The sequence below is a fragment of the Panulirus ornatus genome, chromosome 66, assembly GCF_036320965.1.
Source record: "Panulirus ornatus isolate Po-2019 chromosome 66, ASM3632096v1, whole genome shotgun sequence".
NCBI lineage: Eukaryota > Metazoa > Arthropoda > Malacostraca > Decapoda > Palinuridae > Panulirus > Panulirus ornatus.
The window spans coordinates 5,503,011-5,526,446 of record NC_092289.1 but is presented as its reverse complement, the minus strand read 5'-3'; the positions used below and the strand labels follow the sequence as shown (position 1 = coordinate 5,526,446).

At 39.2% G+C, this 23,436-nt stretch overlaps 1 protein-coding gene across 10 annotated transcripts in view; it reads right to left on the bottom strand.

The window, feature by feature from the left end:
• The window catches only part of LOC139746781 (uncharacterized), a 155,402-nt gene that overhangs the window by 38,717 nt on the left and 93,249 nt on the right, over window positions 1–23,436 (bottom strand). The window contains exon 5 of one of the 10 annotated variants that reach the window (XM_071658327.1): window positions 13,168–16,297. The exons of 7 other annotated variants lie outside the window; for them this stretch is intronic. In XM_071658327.1, the coding sequence (XP_071514428.1) occupies window positions 16,214–16,297 (84 nt within the window). In that variant the 3' untranslated portion in view covers window positions 13,168–16,213. Of the gene's footprint in view, window positions 1–13,167; window positions 16,298–23,436 lie in introns of those variants that run through there. 2 more of the 10 variants (XM_071658328.1, XM_071658326.1) reach the window with 2 other exon arrangements.

Sequence of the window (23,436 nt, the reverse complement as noted above, 5' to 3'; positions counted from 1 at the left end):
TATCATTAAATTTTAGGGAGAATAAAAAGATGTTCTGGAAGGAGGTAAATAAAGTGCGTAAGACAAGGGAGCAAATGGGAACTTCAGTGAAGGGCGCAAATGGGGAGGTGATAACAAGTATTGGTGATGTGAAAAGGAGATGGAGTGAGTATTTTGAAGGTTTGTTGAATGTGTTTGATGATAGAGTGGCAGATATAGGGTGTTTTGGTCGAGGTGGTGTGCAAAGTGAGAGGGTTAGGGAAAATGATTTGGTAAACAGAGAAGAGGTAGTAAAAGCTTTGCGGAAGATGAAAGCAGGCAAGGCAGCAGGTTTGGATGGTATTGCAGTGGAATTTATTAAAAAAGGGGGTGACTGTATTATTGACTGGTTGGTAAGGTTATTTAATGTATGTATGACTCATGGTGAGGTGCCTGAGGATTGGCAGAATGCTTGCATAGTGCCATTGTACAAAGGCAAAGGGGATAAGAGTGAGTGCTCAAATTACAGAGGTATAAGTTTGTTGAGTATTCCTGGTAAATTATATGGGAGGGTATTGATTGAGAGGGTGAAGGCATGTACAGAGCATCAGATTAGGGAAGAGCAGTGTGGTTTCAGAAGTGGTAGAGGATGTGTGGATCAGGTGTTTGCTTTGAAGAATGTATGTGAGAAATACTTAGAAAAGCATATGGATTTGTATGTAGCATTTATGGATCTGGAGAAGGCATATGACAGAGTTGATAGAGATGCTCTGTGGAAGGTATTAAGAATACATGGTGTGGGAGGCAAGTTGTTAGAAGCAGTGAAAAGTTTTTATCGAGGATGTAAGGCATGTGTACGTGTAGGAAGAGAGGAAAGTGATTGGTTCTCAGTGAATGTAGGTTTACGGCAGGGGTGTGTGATGTCTCCATGGTTGTTTAATTTGTTTATGGATGGGGTTGTTAGGGAGGTGAATGCAAGAGTTTTGGAAAGAGGGGCAAGTATGAAGTCTGTTGGGGATGAGAGAGCTTGGGAAGTGAGTCAGTTGTTGTTCGCTGATGATACAGCGCTGGTGGCTGATTCATGTGAGAAACTGCAGAAGCTGGTGACTGAGTTTGGTAAAGTGTGTGAAAGAAGAAAGTTAAGAGTAAATGTGAATAAGAGCAAGGTTATTAGGTACAGTAGGGTTGAGGGTCAAGTCAATTGGGAGGTAAGTTTGAATGGAGAAAAACTGGAGGAAGTAAAGTGTTTTAGATATCTGGGAGTGGATCTGGCAGCGGATGGAACCATGGAAGCGGAAGTGGATCATAGGGTGGGGGAGGGGGTGAAAATCCTGGGAGCCTTGAAGAATGTGTGGAAGTCGAGAACATTATCTCGAAAAGCAAAAATGGGTATGTTTGAAGGAATAGTGGTTCCAACAATGTTGTTTGGTTGCAAGGCGTGGACTATGGATAGAGTTGTGCGCAGGAGGATGGATGTGCTAGAAATGAGATGTTTGAGGACAATGTGTGGTGTGAGGTGGTTTGATCGAGTAAGTAACGTAAGGGTAAGAGAGATGTGTGGAAATAAAAAGAGCGTGGTTGAGAGAGCAGAAGAGGGTGTTTTGAAATGGTTTGGGCACATGGAGAGAATGAGTGAGGAAAGATTGACCAAGAGGATATATGTGTCGGAGGTGGAGGGAACGAGAAGTGGGAGACCAAATTGGAGGTGGAAAGATGGAGTGAAAAAGATTTTGTGTGATTGGGGCCTGAACATGCAGGAGGGTGAAAGGAGGGCAAGGAATAGAGTGAATTGGATCGATGTGGTATACCAGGGTTGACGTGCTGTCAGTGGGTTGAATCAGGGCATGTGAAGCGTCTGGGGTAAACCATGGAAAGCTGTGTAGGTATGTATATTTGCGTGTGTGGACGTATGTATATACATGTGTATGGGGGGGGGTTGGGCCATTTCTTTCGTCTGTTTCCTTGCACTACCTCGCAAACGCAGGAGACAGTGACAAAGCAAGAAAAAGAAAAAAAAAAAATATATAAGATGCTAAAAGGGTTAAAATATGTTCAAACCTTTTCAGTACAGTCTCTTCAGTTCTTTCATTCATACTCTTCTTCCTACCACATCTCTCTCATATGCTATTATTTCTTATTTGATCAAGCCTCCTCACACCACACATTGACCTCAAATATGTAATTTCTAACTCATCCACCCTCTTCCATAACACTTGTCAACAATTGATTTTCATCACAAATGGCTTATGGTGTACTTGATGTAGGTTTGGACACTGATTTCAAAAATGCAATCTGTTTTCTTGTACCATGTCTACTTTTCAAGAGAGATTTGGCACTGCTGAAAGATAAAGCTGAATTTTTAACATCTCGTTTAAAATAAAAATGTCTGCTGAACAAGGATACTCGAATAACTTGTTTCAGGAAAAGGAGTCAGACTCTTCTCATTTTTCATTGGATAGGCTGCTCATTTTTTGCAACAACACTGACGCATTATTCCACTGCTTATCCCAATAGAATGATCCCTTTCAACGGCACTCGTTCATTTACTTATCTAACAGAAGTCTGAAAGCAGTGGTGCATCACAGTGGGAGCAAGAAAGAGTATTATGAGAACATGCAGGCACTCCTAGATGCCATAAAATAAAAAATTTACAACTGGAAAATATATGGGGTCTTGAAAGTGATCGGCATGCTGACGGAAATGCAGTCAGGATTAATGAAATACTGCTGTTTTTATGCCTCTGAGATTGTTGAACAACTTTCAGGGATTATATGAAGTTGGACTGGACTCGATGAAAATCATATGAGCCAGGAATTTCATGTGTCCAAGCTATGGCTCTGATTGATCCACAAAATGTTCTTCCCCTGCTCCACATTAAGCTTGGTCTTACTGAGCAATTTATGAAAACACTAGCCAAGAGAAACTCGAAAGGATTCGAGTATGTTGTGGAAAAATTTCTGAAGATCACGGCGGCCAAGTTGAAAGAAGGCATCTTCGTCAGTACGCAGATAAGGGAACTTCTGAAAAGACCACAATTTCAGCATACATCTTGATGACTTGGAGCTGGAGGTCTGGAACTCTTTCGGTTGGCTATGTGAAAATTTCTTGAGAAATAGAAGATCCCTGGATTTTGAAGGTGGCATGAAAAAACTTCTGAAATCCTTTGCTGCAATGGGATGTTGGATGTTGTTCACAGTGCATCTTCTCCATTCGATTCTGGACGTTTTTGTGGAGAACCTTGGAGCATGGTCTGACGAACAAGAAGAGTATTTCCATCTGGACATCAGTGCAATGGAGCATTGATACCAGGGTTTCTGGAATGAAGGAATGCTTGCAGATTATTGCTGGATGTTTATACAGGGATGAACCTGAGTCAGAGCACCATAGGAGGTCCAAAGCTCGGCACTTTTAGCTTGTGAAGAGCACCATTGAAGGTTAAACGCTCAATGTTTTTAGCTTGTCCTTCTGGAGAGTATCTTCTTTGTATACCTTCTACCGAGGAATACTGAATTTCTGCAATAAAAAGTTTGAAGTGGTACAATTCTACTTGTACAAATCTTATTTCACCTTTCATCATACATCATGTAGCTGCATTTGAACTGAAAAAGCATGTATCCATAGAAAGAAAATGAGATGTGTTGTACTGGAACAGACTAAAAATTTGCAGTCTGCATCGAAAATAGGTCTAGAAAAGTTAAACTGCATTCTTGATTAAAAAAAGTTCAGTTTTGTTGACCAGTGTAACTTTTCATCTTAGTTCCATGCCTCCCCTTCATACAACACCATCATTAATATTTTACCATTAGTCATACCCATCTTTGCCCTCAAAAATGGTGGACCTCCCTTACTACACACTCCTCAATGCACCTAGGATCTTAGCCCCCTCACCCATACAATGACTCACTTTGACTCCCATGGTTCCACTCACTGTTATGTCAACTCCCAGTTAACTAAAACCACTTCTTCCAGGTTCCCTCTGTTCAGGTTCATGCCCTGACTCTGTGATTAAGTGATTAGCTTTCCTGACTTTGATGCATTCACTCACCTCCCAGGGCAGATTTGAATGCACATGTTCAAATCCTGGTTGCAGTAGTTGGTCCACAGTCAATACAGCATTTTATCAACCCTTTGGGTGTTGGTCGATAAAATGGGTATCAGGATCACACAAGGGTGTATAATATATATATATATATATATATATATATATATATATATATATATATATATATATATATATATATATATATATATGGGAGCGGGGGGCTGGAAATCCTCCCCTCTCATTTTTTTTTGATTTTCCAAAAGAAGGAACAGAGAACGAGGCCAGGTGAGGATATTCCCTCAGAGGCCCAGTCCTCTGTTCGTAACGCTACCTTGCTAACGCGGGAAATGGTGAATAGTATGAAAAAAGAAAGAAAGATATATATATATATATATATATGTTGGGGTGAAGAGGGTGGTGAGAGTAAGTGAGCTTGGGAAGGAGACTTGTGTGAGGAAGTACCAGGAGAGACTGAGTACAGAATGGAAAAAGGTGAGAACAATGGAAGTAAGGGGAGTGGGGGAGGAATGGGATGTATTTAGGGAATCAGTGATGGATTGTGCAAAAGATGCTTGTGGCATGAGAAGAGTGGGAGGTGGGTTGATTAGAAAGGGTAGTGAGTGGTGGGTTGAAGAAGTAAGATTATTAGTGAAAGAGAAGAGAGAGGCATTTGGACGATTTTTGCGGGAAAAAAATGCAATTGAGTGGGAGATGTATAAAAGAAAGAGACAGGAGGTCAAGAGAAAGGTGCAAGAGGTGAAAAAGAGGGCAAATGAGAGTTGGGGTGAGAGAGTATCATTAAATTTTAGGGAGAATAAAAAGATGTTCTGGAAGGAGGTAAATAAAGTGCGTAAGACAAGGGAGCAAATGGGAACTTCAGTGAAGGGCGCAAATGGGGAGGTGATAACAGGTAGTGGTGATGTGAAAAGGAGATGGAGTGAGTATTTTGAAGGTTTGTTGAATGTGTTTGATGATAGAGTGGCAGATATAGGGTGTTTTGGTCGAGGTGGTGTGCAAAGTGAGAGGGTTAGGGAAAATGATTTGGTAAACAGAGAAGAGGTAGTAAAAGCTTTGCAGAAGATGAAAGCTGGCAAGGCAGCAGGTTTGGATGGTATTGCAGTGGAATTTATTAAAAAAGGGGGTGACTGTATTATTGACTGGTTGGTAAGGTTATTTAATGTATGTATGACTCATGGTGAGGTGCCTAAGGATTGGTGGAATGTGTGCATAGTGCCACTGTACAAAGGCAAAGGGGATAAGAGTGAGTGCTCAAATTACAGAGGTATAAGTTTGTTGAGTATTCCTGGTAAATTATATGGGAGGGTATTGATTGAGAGGGTGAAGGCATGTACAGAGCATCAGATTGGGGAAGAGCAGTGTGGCTTCAGAAGGGGTACAGGATGTGTGGATCGGGTGTTTCCTTTGAAGAATGTTTGTGAGAAATACTTAGAAAAGCAAATGGATTTGTATGTAGTATTTATGGATCTGGAGAAGGCATATGATAGAGTTGATAGAGATGCTCTGTGGAAGGTATTAAGAATATATGGTGTGGGAGGCAAGTTGTTAGAAGCAGTGAAAAGTTTTTATCAAGGATGTAAGGCATGTGTATGTGTAGGAAGAGAGGAAAGTGATTGGTTCTCAGTGAATGTAGGTTTGCGGCAGGGGTGTGTGATGTCTCCATGGTTGTTTAATTTGTATATGGATGGGGTTGTTAGGGAGGTGAATGCAAGAGTTTTGGAAAGGGGCAAGTATGAAGTCTGTTGTGGATGAGAGAGCTTGGAAAGTGAGTTAGTTGTTTGCTGATGATACAGTGGTGGTGGCTGATTCATGTGAGAAAATGCAGAAGCTGGTGACTGAGTTTGGAAGTGTGTGAAAGAAGAAAGTTGAGAGTAAATGTGAATAAATGCAAGGTTATTAGGTACAGTAGGGTTGAGGGTCAAGTCAATTCACTATATTTCTTGCACGCCTTTCACCCTCCCGTATGTTCAGGCCCCGATCACTCAAAATCTTTTTCACTCCATCCTTCCACCTCCAATTTGGTCTCCCACTTCTTGTTCCCTCCACCTCTGTCCCATGTATCCTCTTTGTCAATCTTTCCTCACTCATTCTGTCCATATGACCAAACCATTTCAATACACCCGCTTCTGCTCATTCAACCACACTCTTTTTATTACCACACATCTCTCTTACCCTTATATTACTTACTCGATAGAGTTCCTTACTGGAAAGAGTTGTGCGCAGGAGGGTGGATGTGCTGGAAATGAGATGTTTGAGGACAATGTGTGGTGTGAGGTGGTTTGATTGAGTAAGTAATGTAAGGGTAAGAGAGATGTGTGGAAATAAAAAGAGCGTGGTTGAGAGAGCAGAAGAGGGTGTTTTGAAATGGTTTGGGCACATGGAGAGAATGAGTGAGGAAAGATTGACCAAAAGGATATATGTGTCGGAGGTGGAGGGAACGAGAAGTGGGAGACCAAATTGGAGGTGGAAAGATGGAGTGAAAAAGATTTTGAGTGATTGGGGCCTGAACATGCAGGAGGGTGAAAGGCGGGCAAGGAATAGAGTGAATTGGATCGACGTGGTATACCGGGGTTGACGTGCTGCCAGTGGATTGAATCAGGGCATGTGAAGCGTCTGGGGTAAACCATGGAAAGTTGTGTGGGGCCTGGATGTGGAAAGGGAGCTGTGGTTTCGGGCATTACTGCATGACAGCTAGAGACTGAGTGTGAACGAATGGGGCCTTTGTTGTCTTTTCCTAGCGCTACCTCGCACTCATGAGGGGGAGGGGGATGGTATTCCATGTGTGGCGAGGTGGTGATGGGAATGAATAAAGGCAGACAGTGTGAATTGTGTGCATGGGTATATATGTATGTGTCGGTGTGTGTATATATATGTACATTGAGATGTATAGGTATGTATATTTACGTGTGTGGACGTGTATGTATATACATGTGTATGGGGGTGGGTTGGGCCATTTCTTCCGTCTGTTTCCTTGCGCTACCTCGCAAACGCGGGAGACAGCAACAAAGCAAAATAAATATATAATTAAATATATGTTGTTTTATATGTTTTTTATTATACTTAATAGCCATCTCCCGTGTTAGCGAGGTAGCACAAGGAAACAGGTGAGGAAAGGCCCAACCCACCCACATACACATATATATACGTAAATGCCTACACATGCACATATACATACATATACTTTTCACCATATACATACATATACATACACAGACATATACATATATACACGTGTACGTAATCATACTTGCTGCCTACATCCATTCCTGTCACCACCGTGCCACACGTGAAACAGCATCTCCGAGCCTGTTTCATGCTGGAGCCATTTTATTGACTAACCCCCAGGGGTGGATGAACAGCTGGGTTGACTGTGGAATGACTTCCGCAACCAGGATTCAAACCTATGTGCTCAACCCTGGGCAGCCCATGATTGCATCACAGTCAGAAATACTAACCACTACTTGATCCCTGTTTCCCAAGTCAGCGAGTTAGCACCAGGAAGGGATGAAGGAAGCCTCCTTCTGCTCACATTCATACTCTGGCTTTCATGTTTAATGCACCGAAACCACCGCTCCCTGTCTACAGCCAGGCCTCACAGACATTTCTGTAGTTTACCTTGGACACTCCACATGCTCTGTTCAGTCCAGTGATGGCATGTCGACCCCAGTATACCACCTTGTTCCAATTCACTCCATCCTATGCACACCTTTCATTGTCCTGCATGTTCAGACCCCGATCACCCAAAATCTTTTTTATTCCATCCTTCCATGTCCAGTTTGATCTTCCTGGTCCCCTTGTTTCCTCCTCTTGTGACATTTATCTTATCTTTGTCAACCTTTCCACATTCATTCTTTCCATATTTCCTAACCATTTCAACACATCCTTTTCTGCTCTCTCAACCACTCTTTTTATTACCACACTTCTCTCTTACCCTTTTATTACACACTCAATCAAACCACTTCATACCCCATATTGTCCTCAGACATTTAATTTCCAACACTTCCACCTTCCTTTGCATAGCCTTATCTATAGCCCATTCCTCTCATCCATATAATATTGTTGGGACTACTAGTCCTTCAAACATACCCATTTTTGCCCTTCCAGATAATGTTATCTCTTTCTACAAATTACTCAACGCTCCTAGAACCTTCATCCCCTTCCCCCACCCTATGACTTGCTTCTGCTTCCATGGTTCCATTTTCTGCCATGTCCACTCCCAGATATCTAAAACACTTCACTTCCTCCAATTCTTCTCTATTCGAACTCACACCCCAAGTCGCCTGTCCCTCAACCCCACTAAGTCTGATAACTTTGCTTTCATTCACATTCACTCTCAACTTTCTCCTTTCTCACTCTTCCAAACTCAGTCAGCAACTTTTGCTGTTTCTCACTTGAATCCACCACCAGTGCTGTATCATCAGCAAACAACAAATAACACTTATTGGGCCCGCTCATCCCTGACAAACTGCATACTCACCCGTCTCCAAGACTCTCAAATTTACTTAACTCACCACCCCATCCATAAATAAATTGAACCACCATAGTGACATCACACACCCCTGCAAAAGACAAACCTTCACTTGGAACTGTTCGGTACTGTTCGTTCTCCTCTCTCCCTTCTTGTACCCAAGCTGTACACCCTTGATAAAAATTTCTCTGCTTTTAGCAATTTTCCTCCCTCACTGTATATCATAAGACTTTCAATAAAGCATCTCTATCATATGCTTTCTCCAGATCCATAAATGCCATACACAAATCCATCTTTTTCTAAGTATTCTTCACCTGATCCACACATCCTTGACCAGTTCTGAAACCACACTGCTCCTCCCTGGTCTGATGCTGTGTACATGTCTTCACCCTCTTAATCAATACCTTGTCATACAACTTAATAGGAATACTCAACAAAGTTGTATCTCTGTAGTTTGAACACTCACCCTTACCCCCCTTGCCTTTATACCATGGCACTATACATGCATTCTGCCAATCCTCATGCACCTCAACATGATCCATTTAAATACTGAAAATCCTTACCAACCACTCATCAAGACAGTCACCCCCTTTCTTAAGGAATTCAACAGGAATACCATCCACTCCTGCCGCCTTGCTGCATTTCATCTTACGCAAGCTTTCACCACCTCCTCTCTCTTCACGAAACCATGTTGACCAAAACACCCTACATCTGCCACTCTCTATCGTCAAACACATTTAACAGTCCATCAAAATACTCACTTCATCTCCTGTTCACTTCATCACTACCTGTTATTACTTTCCCTTTAGCCGACTTCACCAGTGCTCCCATTTGTTCTCTTGTCTTTTGTACATTATTTATCACCTTCCAAGACATATTCCTATTCTCCCCAAAGTTTACTGATACTTGCTAACCCTAACTCTCATTTGGGGTGGTCCATGGTAGTAAGGCAGAATTTTGAAACAAAAATTTCACTGTTGGTTGTTTGTGCTTTTTTATCCACCATGTGACTGCTGCATATAGCAAAAATCAAGATCAGAACTCGTTTAGAGGTCACTCCAGGTTTGCACTTTTTCATCATATTCTCATAAATGTGGCTTGAAGCAATGTTTGTAATTATGGTTGTTAGGATTTTGTACAAAGCTTCCTCTGCCACGTTTTCAATTGAAGAACCATGTAATTAGATAATAAAATCCTTGTATCAAACATTTCTTGTTCTTTTCTGGAGATGGCAAAGTTCATGACAGCCTATGGCTCATTGGAAGGCCCTGTGCTAATCTTGTGTGCTCTTGAATACCATCCAAAAAGCAAATACTGGCAAAATTCACATTCCATTACACTGATGAGAAATGAATGTTTAACAAGTGCCAGGAAGACAGTCTTTGATGTCCTTGAGTACAGTTGCAAACAAGTATCCCAAGTTCACCTAAATAGATCTGCAGAAAGAAGCTGATCAAATTCCTTGGCAAGTGCAGTGGGCATACCAAGAATTACAAGCATAAAAATGAGATGTTTCATGATGTACTTGATATTACCTTTGATCTTGGCCACAGAAATGCATTGTCCATCAAGACAAGCATTGAAGAGAAGGTGCTCCTGTTGCAACAGAAGGAAGATCTTCAGAGCTTGAGCTTCAATGGAATTTCTAAGAAACTAGCTGTTTCACAAAAGATTGTGAGGTATAGACAGTGAAGTGGATGAGACTGTCCAGCTTGGAACATTAAGCAGTTTAAGTTGCTGCCTTGAGTCGATGAAAGAATGGAAGATGGACTTCCAGCCATCAAAATCTACAGTTGTTCCATCTAACTCCAAGTGGAAGTAGCCACGTCTCTGGACAGTTAACATCAATGATTGTTGCAAGATCTTCGTCCTCATTGTGGCCACTCAGATTCTTGAACAAGACACGCATGAGGTCTTTTTGTCCAGGAGCTAAAGGAGTGTGCATTATCAATGAGCATAAATAACTGAGATGAGCAAGGAGTTGCACTGATTCAGAAGTGCAATGCCACTATCACAAATGATGAGAAACAAAAACAATTCCCCATCTACTCAGCTGACCTCCACCAGAGAAACCCATGCAATCACCTCAGATATCAGACCTCAAGATTTAGAACTAGACAGAAGGAACTGAAATGTATTTGGTCATTAGCCTTAGACTAGTATAATAAAAATCATCATTACTACCTAATGTGTCATCTTTACACAAATTTAAGTAGTGTTTTTTCTTATTCCAATACAGAAAAAGTTGACTTTTGTTGTGATCCTTAAATATTACCCAAATGAGTTCAAATCTAATGCAAATATTCCTTTGGTAATACCTAGGAAGGGCAATTACAACCATGATTGAAATTCTACATTTCACATTTTTGGACCAACCTTGTGTATATTTTTTTTATTCATTTTTGTTTACCATTTCCAACATCAGCATGGTAGTGCCAGGAACAGATAAAGGAATGACCTTATTTGCATACATTCACTCTTGCAGTCATGTATAATGCACCAATACTAGAGCCCCTCTCCACAATCACATCCCAGAGACCTGTCTGTGGTTTTTCCTAATCTCTTCATATGCCCTGGTTCAGCCTATTGACAGTATATACCCCCTGCATACCACAACACTTCATTTCTTTCTATCCCTTGTATGCCTTATATCCTCTTGCATGTTCTTGCCCTGAGTGCTCAAAGTCTCTTTCACTTCATTGTTCCACGTCTTCCTTGGTTTCACCCTTTACCTTGTGCCTTCCACCTCCACCTGTGTACCCTCTTATATACTTTCTTCTCTCATCATCTCCATGTGTTTAAACCATTTCAATATACCTTTTTTTAGCTCTCCCATGCATACACTTCATACTACCACACTTCTTTATTCCTTTATCATTCTAATTTGATCAACCCTTCACACAACACGTCCTCAAACATTTCTTCTCCAACACATCCACCCACTTCCATACTTGTTTATCTAGGGCTCATGCCTCACATCTGTACTATACCAATAGGACCACCATACCATCAAATGTACCCATCTTTGCCCTCTCAAACAGTGACCTTTCTTTCCACATACCCCACAGTGTGCCCATGACTGAAGCACCTCACCCACCCTATGGCTCACTACAGCTTCTAAAGCTCCATTGCTGTTATATCCACTCCTAGGTATCAAATACAACCAATTTATTATCTATCTCTGTCTACATCTCTGATGCCCATTCCCTCCAGGAACTCCCATCAAGGGGTGGCCACAGCAAAAGAGTCCCCATTTATACCTGTCCTTACGTACCTCCCTTGCATACACCATTCCACGCATTCTTCCTCCGTTTCTCTCCTTCCAGTATTCCTCCAACCTACTTGCCCATGTCACAGGCAATCTTCCACTCACACCATCCCCTTTAATTGTACTACCGTACACTCTCCTTATGAATCACATCATATGTAAATAAGACGCAAACCTGATGGATGTACCTGGGCTATTGTTCAACGTTTGGGGAAAACTTTAGGGTCATCTCCTTGTAAACACCCAGTCTTGTATTCTTTCCACATGCCCAAATCACCCAAAGTAAATAACCCTTTCACCCTCAGCATAACTGGTAGACTACAGTGCCGCTTCTTAGCCTTTTGTCCCTCACCCTTGACAGGTCAGTGGCAGAGGGCAACTCCAGTGCAGTGTTTCCAGAGGCAGAGGCTCAAAAATTGTCAAAACTAAAAGTAATGGTACACCTCAGGTGTTTGTCCAAATCTAAAACTATAGCCTAGATGTAATTGGGCAATGCCTTCCCCTTTAGTTCCACCCCTAAAGGGTGTACTGATGAGGTCACCAAAGAAGGCAGGGTGAGACTTGGCCACATCAGTAAAGAGTACCCCTCGAGGTGCTGAAACTCGATACTTTTCCCAATTCCAAGCTTTTTCACTTATTTTCCACAGTAGCAGCACCTCCTAGCTCATTGGTTACATGGTTATGATACTGCCACTGTGCATATATATATATATTATTTATTCCTTGGGATAGGGGAGAAAGAATACTTCCCACGTATTCCCTGCGTGTCGTAAAAGGCAACTAAAAGGGGAGGGAGCAGGGGCTGGAAATCCTCCCCTCCAGGTTTTTCTTTTCCAAAAGAAGGAACAGAGAAGGGGGTTAAGTAAGGATTTTCCCTCTTAGGCTCAGTTCTGAGAAGTCACTGTCCATGAGGGCAAAGATGGGTATGTCTGATGGTATAGTTGTCCCATCAGTGTTGTATGGGTGTGAAGCATGGGCTTTAGATAAAAGTGTAAGAAGGTGGTAGATGAGTAGGAAATTAAATGCTTGAGGACAAGGAATATCAACTAAGAAAAGACAGTCAACAGTACAAAACCAAAACAAACAAATCCTCCCTGAGCAAACTAACTTTACCATATGAGTTATGACATAATTTGATATTAGTAAAACTACTTAAAGCATCAAATCTCTGGTACTAGTTATATGAGAAAAAATCTCAGTTAATCCCTTCAAATCTTCAACACATCATACCAGTTATTATTAACAACAAATGACTTAGAGAATGAGAAGAGACAACCAGTGTGCAAGTTTGTGCAGTTTCATTGTGAATTTTACAATGATACTTTCTGTGATGAATATGACACAAAATCCCCATTGAACTTTGCTTCTCTTATCCAGGACTTAATCAACCAGTTAAAATCATACAATATATTAGTACTGAATACTGTTTTATTTGTTTCTCCCTAACAAATATCATTTCAAACACTGATGCAGTTACAGTACATTATTTGTTCTAACTAACAATGAAATGGCAAATTGTCCCATTTATGTCTTTTGAGAGATGCAGAAATGAAATACTGTAAACTGAATCCTAGCTAAAATAGTACAGGCATAGGTGTACTAGTTTCACTTTTAAAGAATACAAAATACTTTCTACATGAAAATCAGAGCACTATTTCTTTAATATCCTAAGAACAAATACTTTACATATCTGTGGTCACATCTAACTATAAGGAATTGACTACGGCAGGATCCTAAAGATACAGTATAACTGTAAAACAGAGTATCATTTAAACTAATCATTTATATAATGATACCCTGTATATCAAATATTGTCACAAACTCAAAGGGTACACTTTTCAAGCCAAGTGAACTCAAGGGAAATCGTTAATAAACCTCTTTAGCAAGGCTCAATTATCCAAAATCAAGCATTGCTAATGAATTACCAGAGATGAATTTCATAGTTAATACATAGAAAGAAGTGCCTTTTTATGCACGATGCAGATTACACACAACTGTCAGTATTTTCATCTGGCCATGGAGTGTATACAAAAGGCATTACCAGTTTCATCTTGTGTTCCTTTAACCCTTTCACTCAGCTTTCAAGAGCTATATTGAAAATAAGTGATAGAAAATGTAAGTACTTATTTGGCATTGCTTTTTCTAACCTAGCTTTAACTTGAAGTTTACAAATCTGACATCAAATACATCTCAAAATCACATAAAAGAGTAAAAATGTCAGTTATTAGAAAAATTTACAAATCTTACCAATATCTTTAACAAAAATCAATTTCCTTTACAATCGAGAGAAACTGATATGAATTATGAAATATCAGGCCTAAACTCAACTGATACAAACATATAAATACAAAAGTCTGGAAAAAAATTCATTATATATATCATATACATTTATGGAAAATCTTGAAGTAAAGGAAATGCTTTTTGAAATAAATGGGAGAGGCAAGAGGTGTATACAAATGTCGCAGACTAAGGAAAACTATTTATTCATATATATAAGTCCAAATGTTACGGGGATAGGGTTAAGGAGATAACTAAAATGCAACAAACAGTTCAAGCAAACAACTGATATTTAGGTTAGTGGTGATTTGTAAATGTTGTAAATGTAACATTAATCTTTTCATGACTGTATAGTGCTAATGAAAACAATGAACGATGATGAAATAAATCATTGTAATGTTCAAAGAGAGTACCCCATATTCGAGGTATAATTACAATACTTTCTTCACAGCTCGCATAAAAATGTCATACTGTATCTGTTCTACTCGCTTCATTATTTCACAGATACTCTGAGTAATTGGGTCATAAATAAATGATTCACCAGTTTACTGTTCCTTTCCTTTACCCATCTTCTCATTCACACAATATTCTTTCACTTTCACTGTAATACTAAGCTATGTCTTCTTAATTCCTACTGTCACACAAGAGTTTTGTAAAGTAACCCGAAAGTCTGGTCTTTATATGGTCAGCAGTCAGTGTCAAGTAAGGAACCCTAAAGTCAAAGTTGGTCGTTTTGTCCATGACTAGGACTTAACTTTGGGCAAAAATCAAAATTATGTAAACTGCTGCACAAGCAATGGTAATAATCAATAAAACAAGAAGATTAATTTTTCTGCAATTTTGCTATTACTTATATTTAACCAAAGAAGCTCCTTTTCCCTGTTAACTACTTATACATAATAAACATGAAAAGTTTAATTGTAAGTAGAGTTAGTCAATCCCTAAAGCCATTACTAAAGAGAAGCTGTATAAATATGACATATAGTACTAAAATTTCCTAAAAGCAAAATTAAACATATAAAAGACATAGAGGTAATTGATATTTGGTCCTTGAATATCAAAAAAATTTCATATGGAAATTTTTTAACTGGAATTATGATAATGCACACTACCAGTAAAGTATGAATGGACACAGTCCTACTGAAAACAAGTACATGAATTTGGGTTACTGAAAAGATATTTGTGATAATATTATTTGCCGAGTAAAAGATACAGAAACCACCCTGAATTGAGAAAAGGTATTGTCAAGACTGAATCAGTAAACAAAATATTAACAAAATGCTGGGCTAAAAAATCTAAATTTTATCCTATCTTATCATCTACTTTCTATTTGATACAAATCAAGGTTATTATAAGATATTCTCAATAAAAAAAGATTTAATGCTTTAGTGTGCTTTTGATGGTATGATAAAGTAAATACATCCCATTCATTGTACAAATGAAGGGCTTAACTTTTAACAGATGATCATGATAAGAGGGCATATCATTTCTAAAGTAGAGTACTTGAAGAATTATCTTAATCAGATTATCAGCAAATGATTAAGTATTTGTATTCATTCCAAGTAATAATCCAACCTCCAGTAGTATGCCTTTCACCAAATCTTTTTGTTGGCATAATTCAATCTACAGAGAGTTTGAGAGGGACATTTTTTTTCAAAATATGTACAATATCTGAATGAGTTCATCAGTTCATGGGTTGCTTTTATCCTTGTTAACATTCTCTTTTAAATTATTGTCATTAATTATACTGTATAATTAATTTGACAATCAATGACTCTACTAATGAAAACTTCATTTTCTCTAGGTCTAAATAAGCACTTATGGAATAACAACGGTAATGGCAAAAGTGATCCCAATGACAACCTTTTCTAATTTACCAATCACAAGCAATCATAGAAGAATGATCAATTAAACGTAAAATCCTAAACTTTTACTATTAATTACAGTCACTGCTCACTTTGCCAATATTCTTTACACATAATGTAAAATGTTGAAGCATTGATACTACAGTATTCATGATACTCACAACCACAGATTAGTTACAAAGAAACCCAGAAACTCTGACTTCAACTGTAGGGCATTGGTAAGAGCAGTGGAACTTGGAAAGTCAATCTTTCTCAAAATGAAAGCTATGCTTCACCGTTGCATGGGTTGATACCTTCCAGGAGAGAAGTTATGTTCACTAGTCCAGAACCTGATTAAGTAGGTAGAGTGATGAGCTCTGAGCACACTGCAGTAGGAACAGTTCCACCCAGGCACCCGGGTCCTGGAATTTTAAAACGCAATGGCGCTACCAAACAAAATAAATTTCCCCTTAATATCTATTCATCAAGCCTTATTGTGTAAGATATTAACTTTCTTTCATGTGGCTATAAAGCTTGCTAAAAGAGCTGTATCCAAAGTATGAGTATGGTATTTTGATATAATGTTACAGTATCTCTGACAAGGGGCAGCAATGAGAGGGTGAAAATTATTTTTCACAAAGTCATGCCAATGTGTAGTACCTCTGTTAACAAAGTGTTTTATATTTCTAAAGTGCCTGGTTTGATCCTAGCGAAAGATTTAATCAAGATGTCTCCTGATTGTGGAAGACTTTGAAAGTTAGGTATTTCCCAAGCAAGGTGCCACCTTATCCTATGTAAAGCCACATAAAAGTCTGCTTATTTTAGCTGATAAATTCTTGCCATGATTAGCCCAAGTCATATATAGGAACCTCTTGGTTATTACACAGAAGAAAGAAACATGTACTTTTTACCCATAAGGCTGCAAAGAAGTGTCCCCATCCATCAAAGACTATTTTGCTACTAACAGTTCAAAAGTTTAAAATAAAAAATAAGTGAAAAATAGAGATGACAAGCTACAATTGATGTGGACTACTGTATTCAACATAAGGAAAGGATGATATAGTCTGAAAATTAAAAAATGAATATACTGAACACCCATGACAAAAATAAGTGACATGAATGGTGTAATATATGATAATGCTATGACTATTTCAAGGATTATAAAATGATGGAATGTGAAAATGAGACATATACCTACCTTTTATTGAAACTTGAACTAAGGACACCGGTACACATTAGACCATGAAATTAATAAACCAGTACTAATGATGACATAAGGTAAGCCTTTGGATGTTATTAACCCTTTCAGTACAGAAGATATATTTATATTATACTTGACTGCCAATGCCCGTGTCAGCGAGTTCGTGTGTAGAAAAGATGACTAAGCCTAAGAGGGAAAAATCCTCTTTTGGCCCCTTCTCTGTTCCTTCTTTTGGAAAGTAAAATGGTAGGGGAGGATGTATATATATATATATGTAGGTTTGCGACAGGGGTGTGTGATGTCTCCATGGTTGTTTAATTTGTTTATGGATGGGGTTGTTAGAGAGGTGAATGCAAGGGTTTTGGAAAGAGGGGCAAGTATGCAGTCTGTTGTGGATGAGAGAGCTTAGGAAGTGAGTCAGTTGTTGTTTGCTGATGATACAGCGCTGGTGGCTGATTCATGTGAGAAACTGCAGAAGCTGGCGACTGAGTTTGGTAAAGTGTGTGAAAGAAGAAAGTTGAGAGTAAATGTGAATAAGAGCAAGGTTATTAGGTACAGTAGGGTTGAGGGTCAAGTCAATTGGGAGGTAAGTTTGAATGGAGAAAAAGTGGAGGAAGTGAAGTGTTTTAGATATCTGGGAGTGGATTTGGCAGTGGATGGAACCATGGAAGTGGAAGTGACTCATAGGGTGGGGGAGGGGGCGAAAATTCTGGGAGCCTTGAAGAATGTGTGGAAGTCGAGAACATTATCTCGGAAAGCAAAAATGGGTATGTTTGAAGGAATAGTGGTTCCAACAATGTTGTATGGTTGCGAGGCGTGTGCTATGGATAGAGTTGTTCGCAGGAGGGTGGATGTGCTGGAAATGAGATGTTTGAGGACAATATGTGGTGTGAGGTGGTTTGATCGAGTAAGTAATAATAGGGTAAGAGAGATGTGTGGTAATAAAAAGGGTGTGGTTGAGAGAGCAGAAGAGGGTGTTTTGAAATGGTTTGGTCGCATGGAAAGAATGAGTGAGGAAAGATTGACCAAGAGGATATATGTGTCAGAGGTGGAGGGAACGAGGAGAAGTGGGAGACCAAATTGGAGGTGGAAAGATGGAGTGAAAAAGGTTTTGAGTGATCGGGGCCTGAACATGCAGGAGGGTGAAAGGCAGGCAAGGAATAGAGTGAATTGGAACAATGTGGTATACCGAGGTCGACGTGCTGTCAATGGATTGAACCAGGGCATGTGAAGCGTCTGGGGTAAACCATGGAAAGTTCTGTGGGGCCTGGATGTGGAAAGGGAGCTGTGGTTTCGGTGCATTATTACATGACAGCTAGAGACTGTGTGAACGAATGGGGCCTATGTTGTCTTCCTAGCGCTACCTCGCGCACATGAGGGGGGAGGGAGTTGTTATATCATGTGTGGCAGGGTGGCGATGGGAATGAATAAAGGCAGACAGTATAAATTATGTACATGTGTATATATGTATATGTCTCTGTGTGTATATATATGTATACGTTGAGATGTATAGGTATGTATATTTTCATGTGTGGACGTGTATGTATATACATGTGTATGTGGGCGGGTTGGGCCATTCTTTCGTCTGTTTCCTTGCGATACCTCACTAACGCGGGAGACAACGACAAAGCAAAATAAATAAATAAACAAAAATAATATATAATAAAATTTTCAAAGATTAAATGGCCCCATCCTTTCTAGCATCATGTATTGATGGCCTACAGAAAAATTCTAAAGCTTCTCAATTACCTATACATAATCATGATGGCAAGATGTCTTACATGTGTTCTGGAAGAACAATGGAGACATATATCCATCTTCAAACTTCCCACTTATACCTGAACGGGCCATGCTTTTTTTAGAGACATATGTTTAGGAATGATGCCTAACCCACAACTGTAATTAACCTGTGGAAAAATGCTAAAGACTTTCAGTTACCCAAATTACTATGGTGAGAAGAGGTAAAATATTCTCCCTGTGGCCCCTCCCTGCTGGGATGCTGAGAATATGCTTGTATTAAATGGCAGTGGCACACTTACATTTAAATGTCTAATATTGCACCCAGAATTTAAATGCCTATGACTTATTGAGTTAAAATGGCTTTAGCTATTCAAAATGCTATTTTTTTTTTTTTCATTTTTCAGTATCTTGTTTAAAATTTTACTAATTTCATCAGTACTGAGGAAACCATTTTTCTTTGGCTTTGACTGACAGGGTTAAGTGAAGTGGAAAATAACTAAGGCAATGAGGTGTTTTGCTTTAGAGCTTTCTTGTAGTATTAGTAAGAGCCTGGGATACAGTATGCACTACAAATATTATTTGATGAATGCATTAACTTTATCAGCTGTAGAGAAAATTGCAAATATTCCCTGATAAAGTTACTCTCCAAAGATACAAATTATGCAACTGGGAACATTTCACAACAGGCAACATAGAGAGAGAGAGAGAGAGAGAGAGAGAGAAAGAGAGAGAGAGAGAGAGAGAGAGAGAGAGAGAGAGAGAGAGAGAGAGAGAGAGAGAGAGAGAGAGAGAGAGAGAGAGTTGTATAAGGATGAGTTTATGGAAAAAGTTTTTTTTTATATGGTTTAGGGTATACAAATTTCCAACCTATGGAGTCATGCTATATCCCAGAGATGGGAAAAGTTGGAAACATCTTATTACAGCATTATGAGGATTGGCCAGAGTCATCATGAACATGTACACTGGTTTACACCTTGCTTGGGGGTACTGTATTAGATTTGAATAAAAGTTGCACATTAGAGGTTATGGTAGGACAGTGCATCACACTGGCTCCAGCTGTAAGATGTTCATGGGTCACAACCACAAGAACTTGAAGGTCTTTATGTAAAGAGTAAAGCTTGCATCAGATGTGAGGGAAAGAGACTGTTTTCAAGCTGACATATGACTGTATGAGAGATATAGGATTCTGATGAATCATTCAGGGGCATGCAGTGCAAATGAATTTAGAGGAAAACTCATGCAATGCACTAGAGGAAAAGTAGAAAGGGACAATATACTTGCAAGTATTTGCATAAGAGATGCAGGTGCAGATTTGAAGTTTGGCATTACATATGAAGAAAGAAAGTAAATTTTCAGTGGAACAAAGTGGTATAGCTAGGTTGACGTGCTGTCAATGGACTGAACCAGGGCATGTGAAATGTCTGAGGTAAACCATGGAAAGGTCAGTGGGACCTGGATGTGGATAGGGAGCAGTAGTTTTGGTGCATTATACATGACAGCTAGAGACTAAGTGTAAACGAATGTGGCCTCTTTTGTCTGTTTCCCTGGCGCTACCTCACTGAAGCAGGGGGTAGCGATGCTGTTTCTTGTGGGATGCGGAAGTACAAGGAATGGATGAAGGCAAGGAAGTATGAATATGTACATGTGTATATATATGTACATTGAAAAGGATCACAATTTTGCACGTGATCAAGATATTCCTATGAGTCCACGGGGAAAATGAAACACGAAAAGTTCCCAAGTGCACTTTCGTGTAATAATCATATCATCAGGGGAGACACAAGAGAGAAATGTAACAGTCAGTTGATATACATCGAAGAGACGAAGCTAGGACGCCATTTGGTAAACATGTGATTGTACAAAACATACAACGAGCGTTCATAAACTTATTTTACAAATCTTATCAACAATAAAGTTATCTAATTTGTACAGACCATCACTAATTTTAAGATTATAATTCTTTGTGTATTTAATAATAGAAGATTCAATGATGTTTCTCTTGGTAATAGAGTTAGAGTTAACAACTGAGATGGCGTTACTCCAGTCAATACAATGATCATAGTTTTTAACATGATTAAACAAGGCATTTGATTCTTGTCCCGTTCTTATACTATATTTATGTTGCTTAAGTTTAAGGGTGTGAAAGAAGAAAGTTAAGAGTAAATGTGAATAAGAGCAAGGTTATTAGGTACAGTAGGGTTGAGGGTCAAGTCAACTGGGAGGTAAGTTTGAATGGAGAAAAACTGGAGGAAGTAAAGTGTTTTAGATATCTGAGAGTGGATCTGGCAGCGGATGGAACCATGGAAGCGGAAGTGAATCATAGGGTGGGGGAGGGGGCAAAAATCCTGGGAGCCTTGAAGAATGTGTGGAAGTCGAGAACATTATCTCGGAAAGCAAAAATGGGTATGTTTGAAGGAATAGTGGTTCCAACAATGTTGTATGGTTGCGAGGTGTGGGCTATGGATAGAGTTGTGCGCAGGGGGGTAGATGTGCTGGAAATGAGATGTGTGAGGACAATGTGTGGTGTGAGGTGGTTTGATCGAGTAAGTAATGTAAGGGTAAGAGAGATGTGTGGAAATAAAGAGAGTGTGGTTGAGAGAGCAGAAGAGGGTGTTTTGAAATGGTTTGGGCACATGGAGAGAATGAGTGAGGAAAGATTGACCTAGAGGATATATGTGTCGGAGGTGGAGGGAACGAAGAGAAGTGGGAGACCAAATAGGAGGTGGAAAGATGGAGTGAAAAAGATTTTGTGTGATCGGGGCCTGAACATGCAGGAGGGTGAAAGGAGGGCAAGGAATAGAGTGAATTGGATCGATGTGGTATACCAGGGTTGATGTGCTGTCAGTGGATTGAATCAGGGCATGTGAAGCGTCTGGGGTAAGCCATGGAAAGTTGTGTGGGGCCTGGATGTGGAAAGGGAGCTGTGGTTTCAGGCATTATTGCATGACAGCTAGAGACTGAGTGTGAACGAATGGGGCCTTTGTTGTCTTTTCCTAGTGCTACCTTGCACACATGAGGGGGGAGGGGGATAGTATTCCATGTGTGGCGAGGTGGCGATGGGAATAAATAAAGGCAGACAGTGTGAATTGTGTGCATGGGTATATATGTATGTGTTTGTGCATGTATATATATGTGTATATTGAGATGTATAGGTATGTATATTTGCGTGTGTGGACGTGTATGTATATACATTGTGTATGGGGGTGGGTTGGGCCATTTCTTTCGTCTGTTTCCTTGCGCTACCTCGCAAACGCGGGAGACAGCGACAAAGCAAAATAATAATAAAAAAAAAAGTTTAACAGAAAGATCCTTACCAGTCTGACCAACATAAAATTTATCACAGTCTCCACAAGAAACTTTATAGATGCAACCAAGAGAATTTTCTGGTGAATTCCTGATTAAGATATTCTTTATAGTATTATTGTTGCTAAAGGCAACATTTACATTAAAGGATTTAAGCAACATGGGAAGCAAAGTGAAATTATTATTAAAAGGGAGAACTAAAAGATTCTTGGTGTCAATGGGAGGTTTGGGCTCAACTCTATAAAATGATTTCTTTGCTAACTTAAGGGATTTATCAATGAAAGATCTAGGGTACTTTAACTTAGATCCAATTGAATATATCTTCTCAAACTCTTCATCATTACATGACAGCTAGAGACTTGAGTGTGAATGAATGGGGCCTTTGTTGTCTTTTCCTAGCACTACCTCGCACACATGAGGGGGAGGGGGATGTTATTCCATGTGTGGCGAGGTGGCAATGGGAATGAATAAAGGCAGACAGTATGAATTATGTACATGCGTATATATGTATATGTCTGTGTATGTATATATATGTGTACATTGAGATGTATAGGTATGTATATTTGTGTGTGTGGACGTGTATGTATATACATGTGTATGGGGGTGGGATGGGCCATTTCTTTCGTCTGCTTCCTTGCGCTACGTTGCAAATGCGGGAGACAGCAACAAAGCAAAATAAAAAAAAAATATATATATATATATATATATATATATATATATATATATATATATATATATATATATATATATATATGAGTGTGTGGGCCATTCTTTCTTCATCTGTTTTCTGGCACTACCTCGCTGACATGGGAAACAGCAATCAAGTATAATATAATAGTAATAATAATATATACAAATACATCTTTTTCAAGTGATTTACTTTATCATTTTCCATACCTCTTAAAAGTTAAAACTGTTCTTATGCAGTATTTAATATCTGGTTTTGATATAAATTATGGAAAATTTTCTTTCACCCAAAACAGATATTCTCTGCTGTTTAGCTTACTCTTGTGTCATCTGCAAAATGTGACTACACTCTCTTACTTCTTTACCTAAGATTATTAGGGCTAGAACTCTTCCTTCCTGCACCCTAAACAGTACATATTCCTCAGATATGTATCCATTTGTGACTACTTTGAATTTTCGGTCAATTAAGAATTCTCTAATTCTTTTTCTATTCTTTTATATTTTGACTCTAACATGGCTCAGTTTATTTCATTAAATGCTTTTGCAAATTCAAGAAAAACTGTCAATTCTTTACCCATCAATCAAACTTTCGTATATATCATTATAATGGGCTAGTAGTTGTGTTTGCGT